The sequence below is a fragment of the Lepidothrix coronata genome, unplaced genomic scaffold (genome assembly GCF_001604755.1).
Source record: "Lepidothrix coronata isolate B3197 unplaced genomic scaffold, Lepidothrix_coronata-1.0 Scaffold180, whole genome shotgun sequence".
Taxonomy (NCBI): domain Eukaryota; kingdom Metazoa; phylum Chordata; class Aves; order Passeriformes; family Pipridae; genus Lepidothrix; species Lepidothrix coronata.
The window spans coordinates 565,373-583,775 of NW_016690360.1; the positions used below are offsets into that span (position 1 = coordinate 565,373).

Genomic DNA, 18,403 nt, shown 5'->3' on the forward strand with positions numbered 1-18,403 from the left:
TTCTGGCTCTCAGCCACGTGGAGTTTTGCGGGGAATCAATTTTAGATTAAAAAAAAGGTCAATAAAGCACATCCTGGTGCTTCCCTGAGAGGTGAGGAGACGATTTCATCTGTGAGAGGGTGGGAAATGAGCCCAACATTTTGTCCTTTGCCAATTCAGACACCCACCCCCCCAAGTTTTGGGGTTTTGTGCAAGAAAACCCTTGATGACCAAAATTATAGAGGAAATATTAGGATGAAATTAAGTCAGGGTCATGTAATTCAGTGGGAGGGTGGGAGGGAGCCATGAGGGGCTTCCTTCCACCAAAACAGGGTGTTTTGTTTAAAAAACCCACCTGAATCCTTATGCCAGAGAGAGATCTCCCTGCCAGGGGTATAAAGAGAACACGTGGAAATGGCTTTTTATCACCAAACTGGTGTTTTTACCCCCAAAAAGTCTGGTTTTGGGTCAAGAAAACTAACACACGGGTTGTTGTTTTGATTGGTTTTATTATTTTAATTTTTTTCCCTAAAAAAAAAAAAATCTGGAGATGAAAGAAATCCCAGCAGCAGCAGCTTTTGCTCCTCTTCCTCAGCTGAAGGCAGGGATGTGCCACAGGGAGCTGGGCCCCTTCCAGGACACTGGGACTCCAGGCACGTGTATCCATCACTGGAATTGTTCAGGATTTCCAATTGGAGCCAAAATCCAGCCCCTGGCTCCCAGGAAGAGCCTCAGCAACAATCCCAGTGCAGCCAACAGGGAGCTATTTGTAGGTGGGGGGAAGGAGGAGCAAAGCTGCTGGCTGGGGGTGCTGTTTGCTGCCTTAAAATGGCAAAATTAGGGGGAAAATGAGGTTTTGGGTTAATAAAAAGCCCTGGTGGACCCACCCAGATTGGCAGCCCCCAGCCCTGGTGTAGGAGTGGGGTTTCTCCCCCTCTTTTCCTCCTGGCCCTTGGGGTTATTTTCTTTCTGCTGGGCTGATCAGTTGTCCAGGCCTGGTGGTGACTCAGAATGGGAATTTAGGGGTCAAATTTGTCCCCAATTCATGCTCAGGGATGTCCCTGGGAGAGGCCACAGGAGATGCTGTGGAGGCAAAGTCAGGGGCCTGGAGATCATTTTTCACCCACTGAAGCACTAACTGATGGCACCACAACAGGGCAAAATGAGGATTTTTGGCATGTTTATTGGGAAAGAAATCATCCAAGGGTCCCCATCTATCCCTGGGAATAGATGTTTATTCCAGTGTGTGAGGTGAACACGTGCAAATCACTGACACAGGCCGAGGGTAATTAAGTCAGTTGGGTAATTTCCCTTAATGAGGGGGAGGGAAATGGGGTTTGTGCTCAGAGCAGGTTAAATCCCTCCAGAGGCTGCATTTGGGATGGAGAGCCAGGACACACACACCTCTGGAGCTCCAGGGAGGAAGGGCTCTGGGGTTCATGCTAATTAGGCCCTAATTAATGAGTGGCAGGGAGGGGGTCCTGAGGCTCAGCCCCCCCTCCTCTGGTGGGGCGGGTGGTGGGATGGACACGGCTCCTCTGGGCTGGGGTGGGAGGGAGCAGCCTCAGGACAGGGACATCCCAGTCCCAGGACCAGGGGTGCTCCAGGTCTGGGTCCAGGGATGGCCCAGTCCCAGGTCCAGGGATGTTCTAGCCCTGGGGTCAGGATCAGTCCAGCTTGGGGTCAGGAATGCCCCATCCCTGGGGTCACAAATACCCTGGAACTATGGTTAGGAATGCTCCATCCCTGGGGTCACAAATACCCTGGAACTGGGGTCAGGAATGCTCCATCCCTGGGGTCACAAATACCCTGGAACTGGGGTCAGGAATGCTCCATCCCTGGGGTCACAAATACCCTGGAACTGGGGTCAGGAATGCTCCATCCCTGGGGTCACAAATACCCTGGAACTGGGGTCAGGAATGCTCCATCCCTGGGGTCACAAATATCCTGGAACTGGGGTCAGGAATGCTCCATCCCTGGGGTCACAAATATCCTGGAACTATAGTCAAGAATGCTCCATCCCTGGGGTAAAGGATGTTCTGGCCCTGGGGTAAGGGATGCTCCAACTTGGGGTCAGGAATGTTCCAGTTCCTGGGGTCAGGTGCTCCAGGTGCCCTGGAACTGGGGTCAAGGATGCTCCATCCTCGGGTCCAGGGATGCCCCAGCCCTGGGTCCAGGGATGCTCCAGCTCTGGGATCAGGATCAGCCCAGCTTGGGGTCAAGGATGCTCCAGCCCCGGGTCCAGGGATGTCCCAGCCCTGGGACCAGGGATGCTCCATCCCCAGGGTCAGGGACGCTCTCTGTGATGGGGACCCCAAACCTGGGCATGGGTCTCATGCTGGGGGTGCTCGACACCCCCCCTCACCCACCCCCTGCACCCCTGGCCTTGAGCCCAACCCCTGCCTGCTTTTCCTGGGAACAGCCCCCAAGCCCAGGGACTCAGAGCCCCGAGGGCCACCTCGTGCCACCTACAAAGGGCCACCTCGTGCCACCCACACAGCACATCCTGCACCCAGGGGTGGGGAAGGGCCACCACAGGAACCAACCAAACTGAAGTGACTTGGAACTGAACCCCCTGGAAGTGTCCAAGGCCAGGTTGGAGCAACCTGGGATAGTGGAAGGTGTCCCTGCCCGTGGCAGGGGCTGGACAAGATGAGCTTTAAGGTCCCTTCCAACCCCAGCACTGTGTGATTCTGTGATCCCATGACTCCCCCCAGGCACTCCAGGAAGAAACCCATGTTTATTTAACCAACCTTTCCCCGATTTTAACATAATTAGCCGCCAGCTGCCAGTCAATGTCAGCTCCATGAATCCCTGCTAATGGATCAGGTTCAGTTGGCTGCGAGTGAATCGATGGAGGAATTAAAATGCATTCACACCGCTCCTTCTCTGCTGTCATCTTATCTCTGTGCTGGTGAGGAGCTCAGCACATCACAGGATCCATCATCATTTCGCCTTTGTAGCTCGCAAAATTCATAATTAACAAAAAATTCCTATTCACTTGCTCATGTAATTTAATTAGTTTTCCATTAAATGGAGACTAAATATCATCTATTCCCCAACAGAGCAAATAATTGTTTTCCATTCTTTCGAGAAATTATCACTTGCTTATTGTAACTCCAAATTCATGAGGTGCCTTGGAGCAGCGCTGGGAAAGGGTGGAGGAAGTGGGGAAAAGCGGGAAAGTGCTGGAGGAAGGACAGGGAGGGACTGGGAAAGGGGTGGCAGGGCTTGGGACCTCCCAGGATGTCCCCACTGATCCCAGTATGGGGTTACCAGCACCCAGTGCTGGATCCATCCCACTGTGCCCAGGGGCTCCGGGCACTGCCACCTTTTCCATCTGGGATTGCCTGCGGATGCTGGCATTGCCAAAGGGTCAAGGACTGGGATTGGGATGGGCACAGCCCCACAGGGCCATGTTGGGGTCCCTGCCAGCTGCCCAGTGCCTTCTGAAGTCTGGGAAGCAGCCAGAACCCCCCCAGCCAGCTCAGCTCTCCGGAACGGGGGCTGTTCATCCGGATCCCGGGAAAGATTTAATTTCCAGTGGAAACCTCTCAAGCAGATACCTCCCTTGGAGCAATAAACCTGTTTAAGGGAACGATTTTCTCTGTGCTCAGAAGAACCCTGTAACGCTTTGCTGCTGCCATGGCCCAGGGCTGGCGTGGGGTGGGAGCCAAGGGGGGCCTGTGCCCCCCTGGGTGCAGCTGGAAATGGGGGGGGGAACAGCGTGTTCCAGCCCCCCATGGTGAGTTCCAGCCTTCTAAAGGTGGGTTCCAACCCCCTCAAGGTGGGGTCCAGCCCCCACAATTGGTTCCAGTCCCCCATGGCAAGTTCCAGCCCCTGATGGTGGGTGTCAGTACCCCCCCCAGTGGGTTCCAGCCTCTCAGGATGGGTGCCAGTCCCCCCACAGTGTATTCCAGCCCTCCCCAGTGGGTGCCAGTCCCCCCCCCGATGTATTCCAGCTCCCCCCGGTGGGTTCCAGCCCCTGAGGATGGGGGCATGGTGTGTTCCAGCTCGTCCTGCAGTGGTTTCCAGGCCCCCATGGTGGGTGTCAGTCCCCTCAAGGTCTGTGCCAGCCCCCCATGGCAGGTTCCAGCCTCCCAAGATGGGTTCCAGCCCCCCCACAGTGGTTTCCAGCCCCCACAGTGAATCCCAGCCCTCCATGGAGGGTCCCAGCCCACCACAGTGGGTTCCAGGCCCCCACAGAGGGTGCCAGACCCCTCATGGTGTATTCCAGCCCCCCAGGTGAATTCCAGCCCCCCCAAGGTGGGTTCCATCCCCCCCAGTGGGTTTCCAGGCCCCCATAATGGGTGCCAGTGCCCCCATGGCAGGTTCCAGCCCCCCACAGCGGGTGCCAGTCCCCTCATGGTGTATTCCAGTCCCCTCATGGTGTATTCCAGTCCCCTCATGGTGTATTCCAGCCTCCCATGGCCCCAAGGTGGTTTCCAGCCCCCCATGGTGTATTCCAGTCTCCCATGGCCCCATGGCTGGTTCCAGCCCCCCTCAGTGGGCTCCAGACCACTCCATTGGGTTCCAGATCCCCCCAGTGGGTTCCAGCCCCCCATGCTGGGTTGCAGCCCCCAACAGTGTATTGCAGCCCCCCAGGGCGGGTGCCAGTGCCCCCACAGTGGGTGCCAGCCCCTCATGGTGCATTCCAGCCTTCCATGGTTCTCAGGGGGTTTCCAGCCCCCCATGGTGAGTTCCAGCCCCCCCAGAGGGTTCCAGCCCCCCCATGGTGAGTTCCAGCCCCCCCAGAGGGTTCCAGCCCCCCCATGGTGAGTTCCAGCCCCCCCAGAGGGTTCCAGCCCCCCCATGGTGAGTTCCAGCCCCCCCAGAGGGTTCCAGCCCCCCCATGGTGAGTTCCAGCCCCCCCCGGAGGGTTCTATCCCCCCATGGTGAGTTCCAGCTCCCCTCAGGAGGGTTCCAGCCCCCCATGGTGAGTTCCAGCCCCCCTAGGTGTGTTCCAGCCCCTGGGAGCAGGCAGATGCTTTCCCCAACCCAACTTCCAGCTCTGCCAGGGTCTGGGACATCGGCACATGGTCCAACCCTTCCCCAGAGCAGCCAGGAGGGCACCACTCCGGCCCTAATTGCAGTCAGTAATTAGCAGCAGTACCTCTGAGCTGCCCCACCCACGTCTCTCTCCTCACCCTCCATTGGGATCGAGTGTTTATTCCATCCCCACGTTCCCTGGCACTGGGGAACAGGGATTTCTGTCACGGCACTGGGAGGGCACAGGGATCACTGCTGTGGGGAGTTTGCCAGTGCTCAGGGGCACGGGCAGTGCCAGGGCAGGGGCAGGGAGGTGCCCCCAGAGCAGCCCTGGTGCCTGCCCCGGGCCTGGCTCCATCCACCCTGCTCCTCCCTGGGGATTTGCCTGTAATCCGGATCATTTCCCCAATCTGGGTCACGGCCCCATGTCCGTCCGTGCCCAGGCCATGGAGGGGTGTCGGGGGGCACAGGGGGTGACACCCCCTGTGTGGATCCATCCAGCCCCCACAGGGAGCTGCTGGGAATCCTGCATGGGATCCCCAGGCTTTGGGATTCCCAGGCCCCCGGGCAGGGAGAGACACCCCTCCCTCCCTTCCCTGCAAGTTCCTGGGGTGGGAGTTGCGAAAATCCCCTTTTTGTCCCTTTAAACAAGCAGGACTCAGGAAACACAGGGTGGTGATCCCAGCTCAGCCCCAAGGGTCTCTGTCCCCTCTGACCCTTGGGTACAGATTCCAATAAACCCACAAACCCTGGGAATTGCAACAGGCTCTAATTAACCCCTAAACCCCTGTGCTGGCCCCTCCTCACCCCCAGCCCTCGGGGGGGCAGAGCTGGGGGCTCATCCCTGTGGGCAGAGCTCCTGTTCCAGTGGCTCTGGAGTCACAGCATTCCCGGCTGGAGCACCAGCTCTCCTTCCCCTGAGCCCCAGGGCACGTTATTTAATACTCTGCAGTTATAAATAAATCTCCCCGTGCCTCCAGCTCTCCCTCCAGGGAGAGGGTGTGTCTGCTCAGAGCTGTTCATCCACTGGGATCTGGGGATGCCTGAGCAGCACCTTCCCAACGGCTCCCACCAAGGGCAGTGACAGCAGGACACCACAGGGACACCACAGGGACACCACAGGGACCCGGGACAACCACTGGGACAACCACAAGGAGAACCACAGGGATCCAGGGAGAACTATAGGGACAACCACAGGGACCAAGGACATCACAGGGCCCCAGGGACAACCACAGGGAGAACCACAGGGACCTGGGACAACCACAGAGATCCAGGGATACCACAGGGACAAGCCCAAGGACTGAGGGACAACCACAGGGACTGAGGTTCAACCACAGGGCCCCAGGGACACCATAGGGACACCACAGGGCCCCAGGGACACCACAGGGACCAAGGGACAATCACAGGGACCAGGGACAACCACCCAGACCCAGGGCTGCTGCAGTCATTCCCATGGGATCCTACCTCCCATTCCCATTGGGAGTCAGGGCAATGATGGGACCAGACACACCCTGATCTTCCCTGGATTTGAGGGAGGGACTTTTTGCAGGGACAGACAAGGGGGAATGGCTTCCCACTGCCAGAGGGCAGGGCTAGATGGGATATTGGGAAGAAATCCTTCCCTGTGAGGGTGGGGAGGCCCTGGCCCAGGTTGCCCAGAGAAGCTGTGGCTGCCCCTGGATCCCTGGAATGCCCAAGGCCAGGTTGGAGCAACCTGGGCTAGTGGGGGGTGCCCATGGCAGGTGTGGAACTGGATAATCTTCAAAGTCCCTTCCCATCCCAACCAGATTCCATGAGTTAACCTCTCTGGTTTCCCTGGGCTACATATGGGTGAGGGCCTTGATTTATTGTTGTAGAACAGAAAAGCAAGCTGAGCATTAAACCCCAGCCCTACAGCTCTGTAAAAAGCCATTTATTGCAGTTTTAACTGTATAAAAAAAACCCAAGAGGAACTGGACAGGGAATATACAGGCTATGTCTGGGCTTCAAACAAAAGGTACCTAATCCAAGGGATCTGGGGGAGGGTTAAATCCTCAGTGGCACAGTCAAAACTCAATTACTTTCAATTCCAAATTTTCCTTCCTCCCCAAAGAAAGAGGAGGTGGAAAAAGCTGCCCAGTGAGACTTTAAGACCTGCACAGGGTGGGTTGTCACACCGAGGTGCTGCAACATTCCCCAGTGCCACGAGCCAAGGGGGAGAGAGTCCATCCCACCGCTGGAAGTCGAGGATCCTGAGGGCACAGATCCCACCACTGGCTTCACTGGATCTCCCCCATGTAGAGCCTTTTGTCACTGGATGCTGAGAGAACTGAGGGGAGACAGAGAAGAAAGGGAGGAATATAAATTAAACTGAACAGTTTGAGACCTCCACTGATGAAATATCATTGAACTCCCCATTTCAGAGTTCACAGAATATTCTGAGCTGGAAGGGACCCACAAGGATCATCAAGTCCAGCTCTTAAGTGAATGGCCCCTGCAGGGCTCAAACCTGTAATTTTGGCTTTATTAGCACCACTCTTTAACCAACTGAGCTGCTGGAAATGATCCAGAAAGCCAAATTTTGTTTATTCCCCAAAAACACTTCATGGAATGAATCCCCTGACAACTAATCTGTGGAGCAGCTGCCATTCCCTATCCCAAGGGAATGGGATTTAATTCTTCCCGAGGAAGAGTCCCGTTGTGCTGCCAGGAATGGCTGAGCAGTGAAGGGATGAAGAGCTGGATAAACACCCCCCTGAGGAGAGATTTCCCTCCCCGGGAGTGTCCGGGCTGCACTCGGGGCTCTGCCGGTGCCACTAGAGGGCACAGGCCGGCCAGGAAAGTGTCCCCGGGCCGGCAGCATTCCATGGGAACAGGGAAAACGCGGCTCCCACCCAGCTCCCACTCACCGTGAGCCACCCTGACTCACAGCCACAGTCCCTGAGGTTGGAAAAGCTCTCCCAGATCGTGGAGTTTAACCACCAGCCCAGCACCACCACCACGGTCACCACCAACCCGTGTCCCCAGGTGCCACATCCACGTGATTTTTGAACACTTCCAGGGACGACTCCACCACCAATTCTTTGTTTCCATGAAGAATCTTCCCCTAATATCCAATCTAAACCTCCCTTGGTGCAACTTGAGGCCGTTCCCTCTCCTCCTGTCCCTTGTTCCCTGGGAGCAGAGCCTGACCCCCCCCCAGCTCCCCTCTCCTGTCAGGGGGTTGCAGAGCCAGAAGGTCCCCCCTGAGCCTCCTTTTCTCCAGGCTGAGCCCCCCCAGCTTCTCCTCATGGGATTTATGTTCCACACCCTTCCCCTGGAAAAGGCTCTTTAGGGGATTCAAGACACAAAGAGCCACAGGAAGGACCCAGCAGAGCTGGTTTGACACTGAGAGTGTCCAGGAGAGACCTGGGGGATTCCTACACAAGTTTACACCCTGGTGTCTGTCATCCTGCTGCATTTTGGCTCCCTGTGCTCCCTCCTGGGTGGGTATCCTGGAGCGTGTGCACTGATTTATGGGATTAAGGTTCCCAGAGTTAACAGAAATCAATGGCACAACTCGCCCTGCAACGCCTGGATAGGCTTTTAATAATAGTTTTTTAATTCTTATTTGAAGGAGAGTGATTGATTCCCAAAGAGGAGCTCGGCACACAGTCACCACCCCCTGGAGCTGGCTCTGCTCCTCCAGCTCAGCCCTGCAGGCAGAGCCAGGAATCACCAGGAATAACCAGGAACAAACCCACTCCTCCCTGCCCAGCCTGGAGGTCTCAGCACCACCCAGCTCTTGGCTTTGCTTTGGGCTTCACTCTTGGCAATTTTGGTTACTGACCTGGCCAAGGGGAGTGTTTCCATGGAAACACAGCACCCTGTGGTCCTGCCCAGCCCATGCTGAGCCAGGAAACGGGAATGAAACTTGGTCCCAGCTAATGCAGGGGGGATAAAATGGCTCAGGAAAGGCCAGAGCTGGTACGTGGTGCCACATGTCAGACAGCTCAGAATGGGGACGAAAACCACTGCACCAAGAGCTTCCTTTGGATTGGATATTGGGGAAAAATCCTTCCCTGTGAGGGTGGGAGGGGCTGGGATGGAATTCCCAGAGAAGCTGTGGCTGCCCCATCCCTGCAAGTGTCCAAGGCCAGGTTGGAGCAACCCGGGCTAGTGGAAGGTGTCCCTGTCCATGGCAGGGGGTGGCACTGGATGAGCTTTAAGGTTCCTTCCAACCCAAACTATTCCATGATTTTGTGATTCTATTACTTGCTTCCTACAGCTCTTGGCTAAGTTAGGAGACCCCAAGGTACAGATGCTCCCAGGTGATCCCTGTTCTCATATGAACACCCACCACATGGTTCTATCCCTGGTGTCCAAACCCAGGTGTTCCAAACCCTTTCCTCGTGGCCCTCGGGAAGTCTGGACAAGCCCTAGGCAGCACCAACCAAACCACAGCCCATGGCCACCCACAGCCCAGACCCAGAGCCACCCTGCTGCTCTGGGGGCCCCCACCCAGGTTCACCCACAGACAGAGCCCCCAGCTCAGCCCAGGACCCCAGGGTGCACCCACCCAACTCCCACACACTGGAGAAGGGAAAACCACCCCTCTACCACCCCTAAATCTGTCTGACAACTGGGGCTCTGGGCCCCAACCCAATACCTCTCATCCTGTCCCTTGTTCCCCAGCTCCCCCCTCCTGTCAGGGGGTTGCAGAGCCAGAAGGTCCCCCCTGAGCCTCCTTTTCTCCAGGCTGAGCCCCCCCAGCTCCCTCAGCTGCTTCTCACTGGATTTATGTTCCAGACCCTTCCCCTGGAAAAGGCTCTTCAGGGGATTCAAGACACAAAGTGTCACAGGAGTGACCCAAAAGAATTTTGGGGCCATTTTCCGGAGCGACTGGAGAAACTATTTCCCTGGGGTAGGGAGAACTTACTGATGGGCTCCTCTGGATGGAAGGCCAGTTCATTCACAGACCCAGCATGGCCTGGCAGCTTGTACAGAATCCTTCTGGATGTGGTGTCCCACACGTAGACAAACCTGCAACAGAGTCCTGGTGAGTGCAGGAAGGAAAGCAGCTGCTTGTTCCCGCAGTGGTTCTCCCCCTGGCTCTTCGTGTGGATAAAGAGGGGTTTCCCAGGAGCAAAATGCTGCCCTGCAGAGTTTGAGCAGGCAGGAGCCAACGTGGTGCCCAAAGCCTTGCTGGCAGCAGGGCACAGCAGCCCCCTGTCACCCCTGGGACACACACATGGATTGGAAAGCTGGAGAGATCCTCCACATGGCAGGAACACAGTGGGCTAAGGGGGAAAATCAGCAGTGGGAATGGGGAGGAGGGGTCACCAACGCCCTCACAAACACTCCCTGCACTCCCAGCAGTCACCCAGGGCTGGCAGTGCTGCCCCTGCCCCTGCTGCAGTGTGATCCCTCACAGCCAACAGCTCTGCACAGGGATTCCTTCCTGCTGTGCCACTGAAGTCAGGATCCGCTTCCCAGCAGTTCTCAGGGATCACACTGAGCCCTTTGATCACCCTCCATCAGGCTCACCCCCTGGTGGGTCCTGCCTGAGCTGAGGGGCAGCATCCCTTGGGATCCTGGAAGCCAGGAAGGAGTGGCTGGCACCAGGCATGGCTCAGCTTTCAGCTGACTCTTAAAAATGGTCTCAGAGAGTTGGGGAAACAGTGTCCAAGACGGGTGTCCCTCATGGGAAGCTCCATGCCCTTCCCCTGGTCAGGGAGAACATCCACAGGAGTCACTGGGATTTTGATATGTCAACATGAGAAGAGCCCTGGGGGACATCCCACAGCCCAGGGGAGGGGATGCTGCTCCTCACCTGCACAGGTAACCCCTCCCATCCCACCCTCCCTTCCAAAACAACGGCCTCGCCACACGGAAAAGGATTTGCCAAAAACCAGTGCCTGTGCAAAGCTGCTGCCAGTTCTGGGTGATGCTCCCCCTGTCCTCCCACTCTGCTCCTCAGGGAGCTGACTGACAGCTCCAGTGGAATTCCTGGGGTAGGGAAGGCAGTAATTGGGTTTGGTGGGAAGGGCAGCTCTGCTGCTGCCCTGGGGGCATCACTGGGACTGTTCACAGGGGACAGCAGATGGTGAGGGCACAGGGCCAGCCTGTAAATACATGGAAAATCAATCTACTCCATGTCACTCCTCCAAGGGAAGGTCACTGTGCATCCCTTGGATTTAAACCTGCTGGGGATCAGCAGCCTTTCCCTCATCCTTCAAACAGCAAGGCTGGATCCTCTCAGGCTTCTCTTGGGTTCCTCAGTGTCCCCCCTGCTCCTTCCCACGTGTCAGGGCTTTGCAGACCAGACAAAGAACAACATTTGCTCTGTACAACCAGCCTGGCTTTGAACTGAAACACAACTGAGCTGCTTTTCCCCCCTAAAAAAGCCCTGGATCATTCAGAACCCAGTCCTGTCAGGAGCTTTGCAGGCTGGTGCTATTCTGGGACTCGCTTTCTTGAAGGAAACATTCAGGCCTGCAAAACTAAGTCTTGAACGTTACTTGAATTAGGATTTCTCCAAGCACCATTCTTCTCTATCAGGCAGGAACTGTGTCTGTTCCTTTCTCAGAGCACTCTGCTGCTGTGCTTTTAATTTGGTGTTGCAAAGCAGGCAAGGTTGATTTTACTAAAATCCTTCCGAAGGGTTCAACAGCAAAAAAATACCCAGGTAACTGTCCCTCCAACACAGATACTCTAACTGTACTCCAGGGAGTGCAGGAGGAGAGAGGAATTATTGGGGGACTGTGTTGTACTCAGATAAATGAAATGTTTGTTTAATTTTGCTTTGCTTTCTTTCCCTGCAGATACTCCTCTAAAAAAATAAAAGATGAGAAGTGACAGCAGGAAGGTTGGAGTGGCCTGGTCTGACCTGCCCCAGGAGCTGCCAGAGCTCTGAGCTCCACCAGCACCTGCACAACGAGCTGAATGGCCCCAAATCCTGCCCACTGCAGCCCTGGCAGGTTGGCCTGCAGGAATCCAGGCAGGAATCCCTCCCCCACGTGCCCTGGGAGGGAGAGCCACGTCTCAGCCCCTGCTGGGACAGCTGCCCCACTATATCTGACAGTGGGAGCTGAAGTTCTCCCTGTCCACTATCAGAAACTCATTAATTTGGTGATTAGCACTGCTCCATGCCCTGGCCTCTGGCCTGCAGCAATTCCTGTCTCCATGGCACTGGCAGTGGGCCTGGATTTGCTCCAGGGAGGTCGGTGACCTTCACAGGGACCTTCAGTGCCTGGCACAGACCCTGTGCTGGCTTCCCCCCTCTGCCCCCTTTCTCTCCCAAGCTGACTTCAGTTTATAGAATATCTCATTTACAAGACCAATATGTGCTAATCGACCTTTATTCTTGCTCCTTAATTAAAGAAAGGATCAAGAATGATCCCTGGAATACCACTGGTGCCTCCTGCAAGCAGGGCTTTAACTGGTATTTGTGGTGCTTACCAGCCTGATCCCCACAGACCACACACTTCCCACTCTCCCTGCCCTCATGGATTCTCACAGGCTTCTGCCAGCACAACAAGGGATCTTATCCACTATTCTTGTCACCTGCTGGCCCTGGTGTTGGATCATGACAGGTGGGACATGGCAGGAATGCAGATCCCCAGTCAGCTTTGGACAATAATGAGATTATTTTACAATTATCTGATGCTCCTCCACAGACCCAAAGCCACAGAAACACATCCCTGTGGAAATCAGGAAAGCTCCCAGAGGGTTGTTTGGACTTCACACACAACTCTGAGTGTTCAGGTCATGGTCCAGGGCTGCTGCAAAACCATTCTGGGTTGATGGTGACAGAGGAATGCAGTGACAACTCACCTGTCAGCTGAGCCCCCTGCGATTTTACTGCCATCCGGGGACCAAGAGCACCTCAGAAGGTTCTAAAATAAAAGCACATGCACAGATCTCTTTAGTTCTCCCCTTTTCCTTGAACTGAAATCACCACGAGACTCTAAGCAGCACCAGCACCACTTTAATGATCTCCCTTTGGAAGATGAGATGGTAATTACAGATCTTATTTTATTGCTGGAAACATCCAGTGCCTTGTTATTTTACACAAAGTAGATGGTAAATGGAGAAAATACTTAATTTACAGCTAATTATGGTTGAACCAAGCAAGGAAATCTTGTTATTGAGGCTTTAATTGGAATCCCACTTTGTGTATTCATCTTTCTTTGAGTTCCTATTAAAGCCTTTCTGGTCTAAACTTGAACTTAAAAAACAATTTACAGCAAAGTTAACAGCAGGAGGAGATCAGACAGTCATGTTTGGGTCGGGGGCACACTCACCTTTTCAAAATTATGGACATTCCCCTGGAAAATCTTCACACACCTCTCCTTGGGGGCAAAGGGCCGCACGTCCCAGATACGAACTGCAAGAGAGAGCTCAGGGCCATCAGCTGAGGGTGGGGGCACCAGGCTCTGGAAACCCCCCTCTGCCCAAGACTTTCCCTATTCCCTTCATTCCTGGCCTTCCTAGAAGCCAAAGGAAACCAGCAGCTTTCCCTGCAGGAGGATTTGCCATGAAAGGGCAAAAGCAGGAATGTGGAATTACACTCAGACCACTGCCAGAAGGAGGGGAAAAATCCAAATCCATCCCAGAAAGAGCCACCATCCCCTTACAGGAGCATCTGCTGTATCCTAACACACTCCACAGTCACTGTCCTGCTTGGATCAGCCTCACTGAACCCCTTTCCCCCCCAGGACAGGCAGGGTGGGAGCTGGGATGTCACTGCTGCTGTGAGGACACACCAAACCACCCTGACAGCAGCCAGGTAACGTGTGCCATGGCTCACGTCCCCACCACCCTTCAGGAGCTGGGACAAACCCTCCTGAGGCAGCTGCTCCCTCCCTGCCAAGCTCAGGGCCATCCCTGGCAGGACAACAACTCCAGGTTTATCCCCGGAGCCAAACACCCCGTGGCCCATCCCTGGCAGGACAACAACTCCAGGTTTATCCCTGGAGCCAAACTCCCCGTGGCCCATCCCCGCTCCTGGCTCTTGTTGTGTCATGCTGGACAAGTGGAGCTGCTCCTGGCAGCCCAGCAGGAGGTACCTGTGTTGTCCATGGCGTTGGAGAGCAGGTAGGAGCCCTCAGAGCTCAGGCTGAGCCCCGTCACCGAGTCAGCGTGGCCCCTCATGGTGTAGGTGAGCTTGTTCTGCCGCAGGTCCCACACCTGGCACAACAAACACACGGCCCAGAGCGTTGGCACTGCTGCTCCCAAAGCATCTCCCACAGGAACTGATAAACCAGCTGGTGCCACCGGCTTTGCATTCCAGCCGGAGGGCTCTGAGGACTCAAATGAGGCTGAAACTTTGCGTGTGTGTTGGAGGGAAAACGGAATTTGTGCCCTAAGATTTTCCAGGAGTTGCCTGTCAGCAGCCCCGTGCATGCAGGACAAGAGGGAATGGCTCCCCACTGCCAGAGGGCAGGGTTAGATGGGATTTTGGGAAGGAATCCTTCCCTGGGAGGGTGGGGAGGCCCTGGCAGAGGTTGCCCAGAGAAGCTGTGGTTGCCCCATCCCTGGAATGCCCAAGGCCAGGTTGGAGCAACCTGGAATAGTGGAAGGTGTCCCTGCCCATGGCAGGGGGGAGGATGAGATGAGCTTTAGGGTCCCTTCCCACCCAAAACAGTCTGTGCCTCTCTGAAAACATGAGGCTGAAACTTTCTGTGTGTTGGAGAAAAAACAATTGCCTCTCAGAAGACTTTTAACTGAATATATTCAATAACCAAGGAGTTAAATGTCAGCAGCCCTGTGCATGCACAATTCCCTGTTATCTTGCTGTAGCTCCCCCAGCTCTCAAATCCCACTGCCTGATGGCAATCCCACTGTTCATTCCCAAAGAGGGGCAGTGGGAACAGCTTTCATGTCTGTGCCACATGCTCCTCAAGCTGAGGGAAGCCACAGGAACCCAGACTGAGCCCTCCAGCCTCCAGGAAAACCAGCTGAATGAAACCCTGAGCTCGCCCTTAAACAAGAATTTTCCACCCCAGCAGGTGACAGAGCGAGCTGCAAACTGGGGCAGAGGTCAGGGAGGGGATGTGCCACCACATTTTCTTGAGTTTACCTCACAAGTGGCTCTGGGACAGGCAGGACAGCCAACATTCCGTGTGACAGCAGTGTGGGACACCCGGCCAGGGATGCCAGGGCTGCCCAGCCTGTCACGTGGCAGCTCCCTGGAGCCCAGTTTATTGGCCCTGTGTCAACAGTGAGGTTGGACACAGCCTGTGCAGGGGGCTCTGGGGATGGAACATTAACCAGGAGGCTCCCAAGGTGGGCACTGGGAGAGGGACCCGGGGACACAGAGGGTCCTACCTTGATGTCGTTGTCGATGCCTCCAGAGATGATCTGGTCACTGGTGTCATTGAAGGTGACAGCCAGCACCTGGTAGGTGTTCTGGAATGTCTGCACAGCAGCTTTCTTCCTGATGTCCCACAGCTGGAAAGACGTAGCAGTTGTAGAAAAATGGATATTTAACATAAATATGGATATTTAGCAACAAAATCATGCCCAAGGACTTGGAAGAGACTGAGATCGCTCCCCTGAAATCCCCTTTGAGATCTCAGGAGATCTCTATAAAAACAAAGCTTAGAGCTACCTGGGTTAGTGGAAGGTGTCCCTGCCCGTGGCAGGGGCGTGGAACAAGATGAGCTTTAAGGTCCCTTCCCTTAAAATAATTAAATCTGGTGTGGTTGGAGCCCAGGAATGAGGGGAGGGAAGAAGGAGATTTTGGGAACGGCTTTTGTTAAACGAGATCAGAAGAAAAAGCACAAGTCAGCAGATGGATCTTTATGACCCTCCAAAGGAATTAAGGAACGAAAGGAGCAGCCGAATTTTGCAATGTTTTTTTACTTCTGAAGCCGAAGTTATAAGATAATGATATATTATGAATAAGGCTGAATTAAAAGGTAAGACCCGAAAAATTCTTCCAGAGCTCAAGAACTGAGGTCAAGACAATAAGGAAGACCTGGAAGGACCAAGAAAGACTTCCAACAGGGGTGTGACTATGAAAAGCAAACCAATGAATATATATTAATTAAGAGACAATATCTAATGAATCCGTAAACAGTGTGTGTAATAAAAAGCCCTGCCCACTTGTCATTGGCATTTTGATAATAATAAGATTATTTTACAATTATCTGGTGCTCCTCCACAGAGGAGCACTAGAGGATTAGAGGAGCTCTCCTCCTGAATTAACATCTACAAATTGGGCTTAAGAAGTTTGTTTCTGCTGCTTTTCAGTGTCATTTTTGGCACCCCAGATGGGACTGGAACCCACAATCCCCATAAAAGTGGAAAAAGCCTGTGCATTATATCTTTGTGAACCTAAGGCTTTAATTAATCAAAGAACTGTTTTCTACCTGTCTACACTCAGATTGCCCAGAGATTATTTCTCTGATTTCAGGCGACACAGGACACACTGACCTGGAAAAAGCTTGTGCTGTGGGGGGTGCATCGCACCTCTGTGCACCTCGAGGCCTTAATTAATGAAAGAGCTGCTTTCTACCTTTCTGCACCCGGAGTGCAGAGACTATTTCCCCGATTTCAGGTGGCTCGGGACACGCTGACCTTGACGGTGCCGTCGTCGCTGCCGGTGCAGACGAGCTGGGGGCCCCTCCGGGCCGGGTAACAGGAGTTCACGAAGGACGTGTGGCCCTTCAGCCTCTTCACCCTCTCCCCGGTCTCGCTGTCCCACACGGCCACGGTCTTGTCCGTGGAGGCTGAGAAGAGCATGCTGTGGGCAAGAGACACTGTGAGGGGCTCAGCTCCTCCAGCACTGCTCCCCCTCACACCCCTTTTACCGCGCTCAAAGCCGGGAATCGCCGGTGGGAGAAGAATCTCTCTTCCTAAATTGTTTTCCTGCCTCCCCGAAGGCTCTCTGGGATGAGCACAGCAGGAAAGCTCAGCAGCAACGGTTCAGATGCAATAGTGGAAAAGCTTTTTAAATTAAGCAGCATCTCACTTGTTTTCTCTCCCTCCCCAGTGTCTCACAGATGCCCAAAACTAACTTCCCTCTGTTCCTCAAGACTGAATCAAGGGCACTGCTGGGTCACAGGTGACTTTGCTCACACCAGGCAGGCACCAATCTTTATCTAGGAAAGCCACGTTACAGGGATTTGCAGTCCATGGATTGAGCAAAGGCAACAATCCCAGGATCACTGAGGTTGGAAAGGACCTCCCAGCCCATCGAGTCCCCCCTGTGCCCGATGCCCACCCTGTCCCCCAGCCCAGAGCACTGAGTGCCACGGCCAGGCCTTCCTGGGACACCTCCAGGGGTGGGGACTCCACCACCTCCCTGGGCAGCCCCTGCCAATGTCTGACAGCCTTTCCAGGAAGAAATTCTTCCTGATGTCCCACCTGACCCTCTCCTGGCACAGCCTGAGGCCATTCCCTCTCCTGCTGTCCCTTGTTCCCTGGGAGCAGAGCCCGACCCCCCCCCGGCTCCCCCCTCCTGTCAGGGGGTTGCAGAGCCAGAAGGTCCCCCCTGAGCCTCCTTTTCTCCAGGCTGAGCCCCCCCAGCTCCCTCAGCTGCTCCAGCCCCTTCCCCCTGATGTTCAGTGAGGGGACTCTGAGCAGCAGGAAGGCCCCAAGCCCCGTCCCCACCTGCCATCCGTGTTGTAGTGCAGCTCCATGACGGCCCCGCTGTGCCCCTTCAGGGTGGCAAAGTTGTCACAGTCCCCATAGACATTCCACAGCACTGGGGGAGAGGGAGGCACAGGTGAGCACAGGAAACCTGGGAACAGCTCCCACGGAGCCCTTCTCTGGGAATTCAGCAAAACAAAGGATGTACCATCCCCACCAGTGCCTCCAGTCTGGGATAACTCACAGCTCGTGAGAGCCCCAGGACAGAGATGCCTTGAGCTGATTTAGGGGTCTTGATTAAGGTGAATTCATTAAGAAAAGTAATAATCTTCCCCTCAGCAACCCCAAGCATTAAACTCTGCATTTCTGCAGAGTCCTGTCACCTCTGTGAGGGACCTGGGGACACAGGGCTGTGCCCAGCAAGACACTTCCAGCCCCATTGGGACAGTGACCTGCCAGAGGAGCTGGAAAAAGCATCCTGCAGCATTCCTGGGGAAACCAGAGAGCTAGGAAAAGCCTCTTGCACCTCTCTCTTGCACCTCCACCCCTTGCACCTTTTCCCAGGGAAGTCCTGGGAAAAGCTTCCGGCAGCCCTCCTAGTGAAGTTGGAGGAGCTGGAAGAAGCCTCCTGCACCCTTCCTAGGGAGCCAGAAGAGGTAGGAAAACCTTCCTGCACCCCTCCTCAGGAAGCTGGAGAAGCTGGGAAAAGCCTCTTGGAGCCCTCCTGGGGAAGCCAAAGGAGCAGGGAAAAGTTTCCTGCACTCCTTCTGGGTAAGTCCTGGGAAAGCCTCCTGCACTTCTCCAGGAGAAGTCCTGGGAAAAGCTTCCTGCACCTCTCCTGAGGAAGCTGGAGGAGTTGGGAAAAGCTTCCTGCACC

The 18,403-nt window shown here is 55.0% G+C and overlaps 1 protein-coding gene across 1 annotated transcript in view; it reads right to left on the reverse strand.

Moving 5' to 3' along the window:
• Window positions 1-6,865: 6,865 nt before the first annotated feature.
• The window catches only part of SNRNP40 (small nuclear ribonucleoprotein U5 subunit 40), a 12,792-nt gene continuing 1,254 nt past the window's right edge, over window positions 6,866-18,403 (reverse strand). The window contains exons 2-9 of the mRNA XM_017830513.1: window positions 17,548-17,641; window positions 16,513-16,678; window positions 15,259-15,381; window positions 13,998-14,118; window positions 13,233-13,315; window positions 12,763-12,824; window positions 9,866-9,969; window positions 6,866-7,276 (exon numbers count right to left, since the gene is read on the reverse strand). Of these exons, the coding sequence (XP_017686002.1) occupies window positions 7,227-7,276; window positions 9,866-9,969; window positions 12,763-12,824; window positions 13,233-13,315; window positions 13,998-14,118; window positions 15,259-15,381; window positions 16,513-16,678; window positions 17,548-17,641 (803 nt within the window). The 3' untranslated portion in view covers window positions 6,866-7,226. The remainder of the gene's footprint in view (window positions 7,277-9,865; window positions 9,970-12,762; window positions 12,825-13,232; window positions 13,316-13,997; window positions 14,119-15,258; window positions 15,382-16,512; window positions 16,679-17,547; window positions 17,642-18,403) is intronic.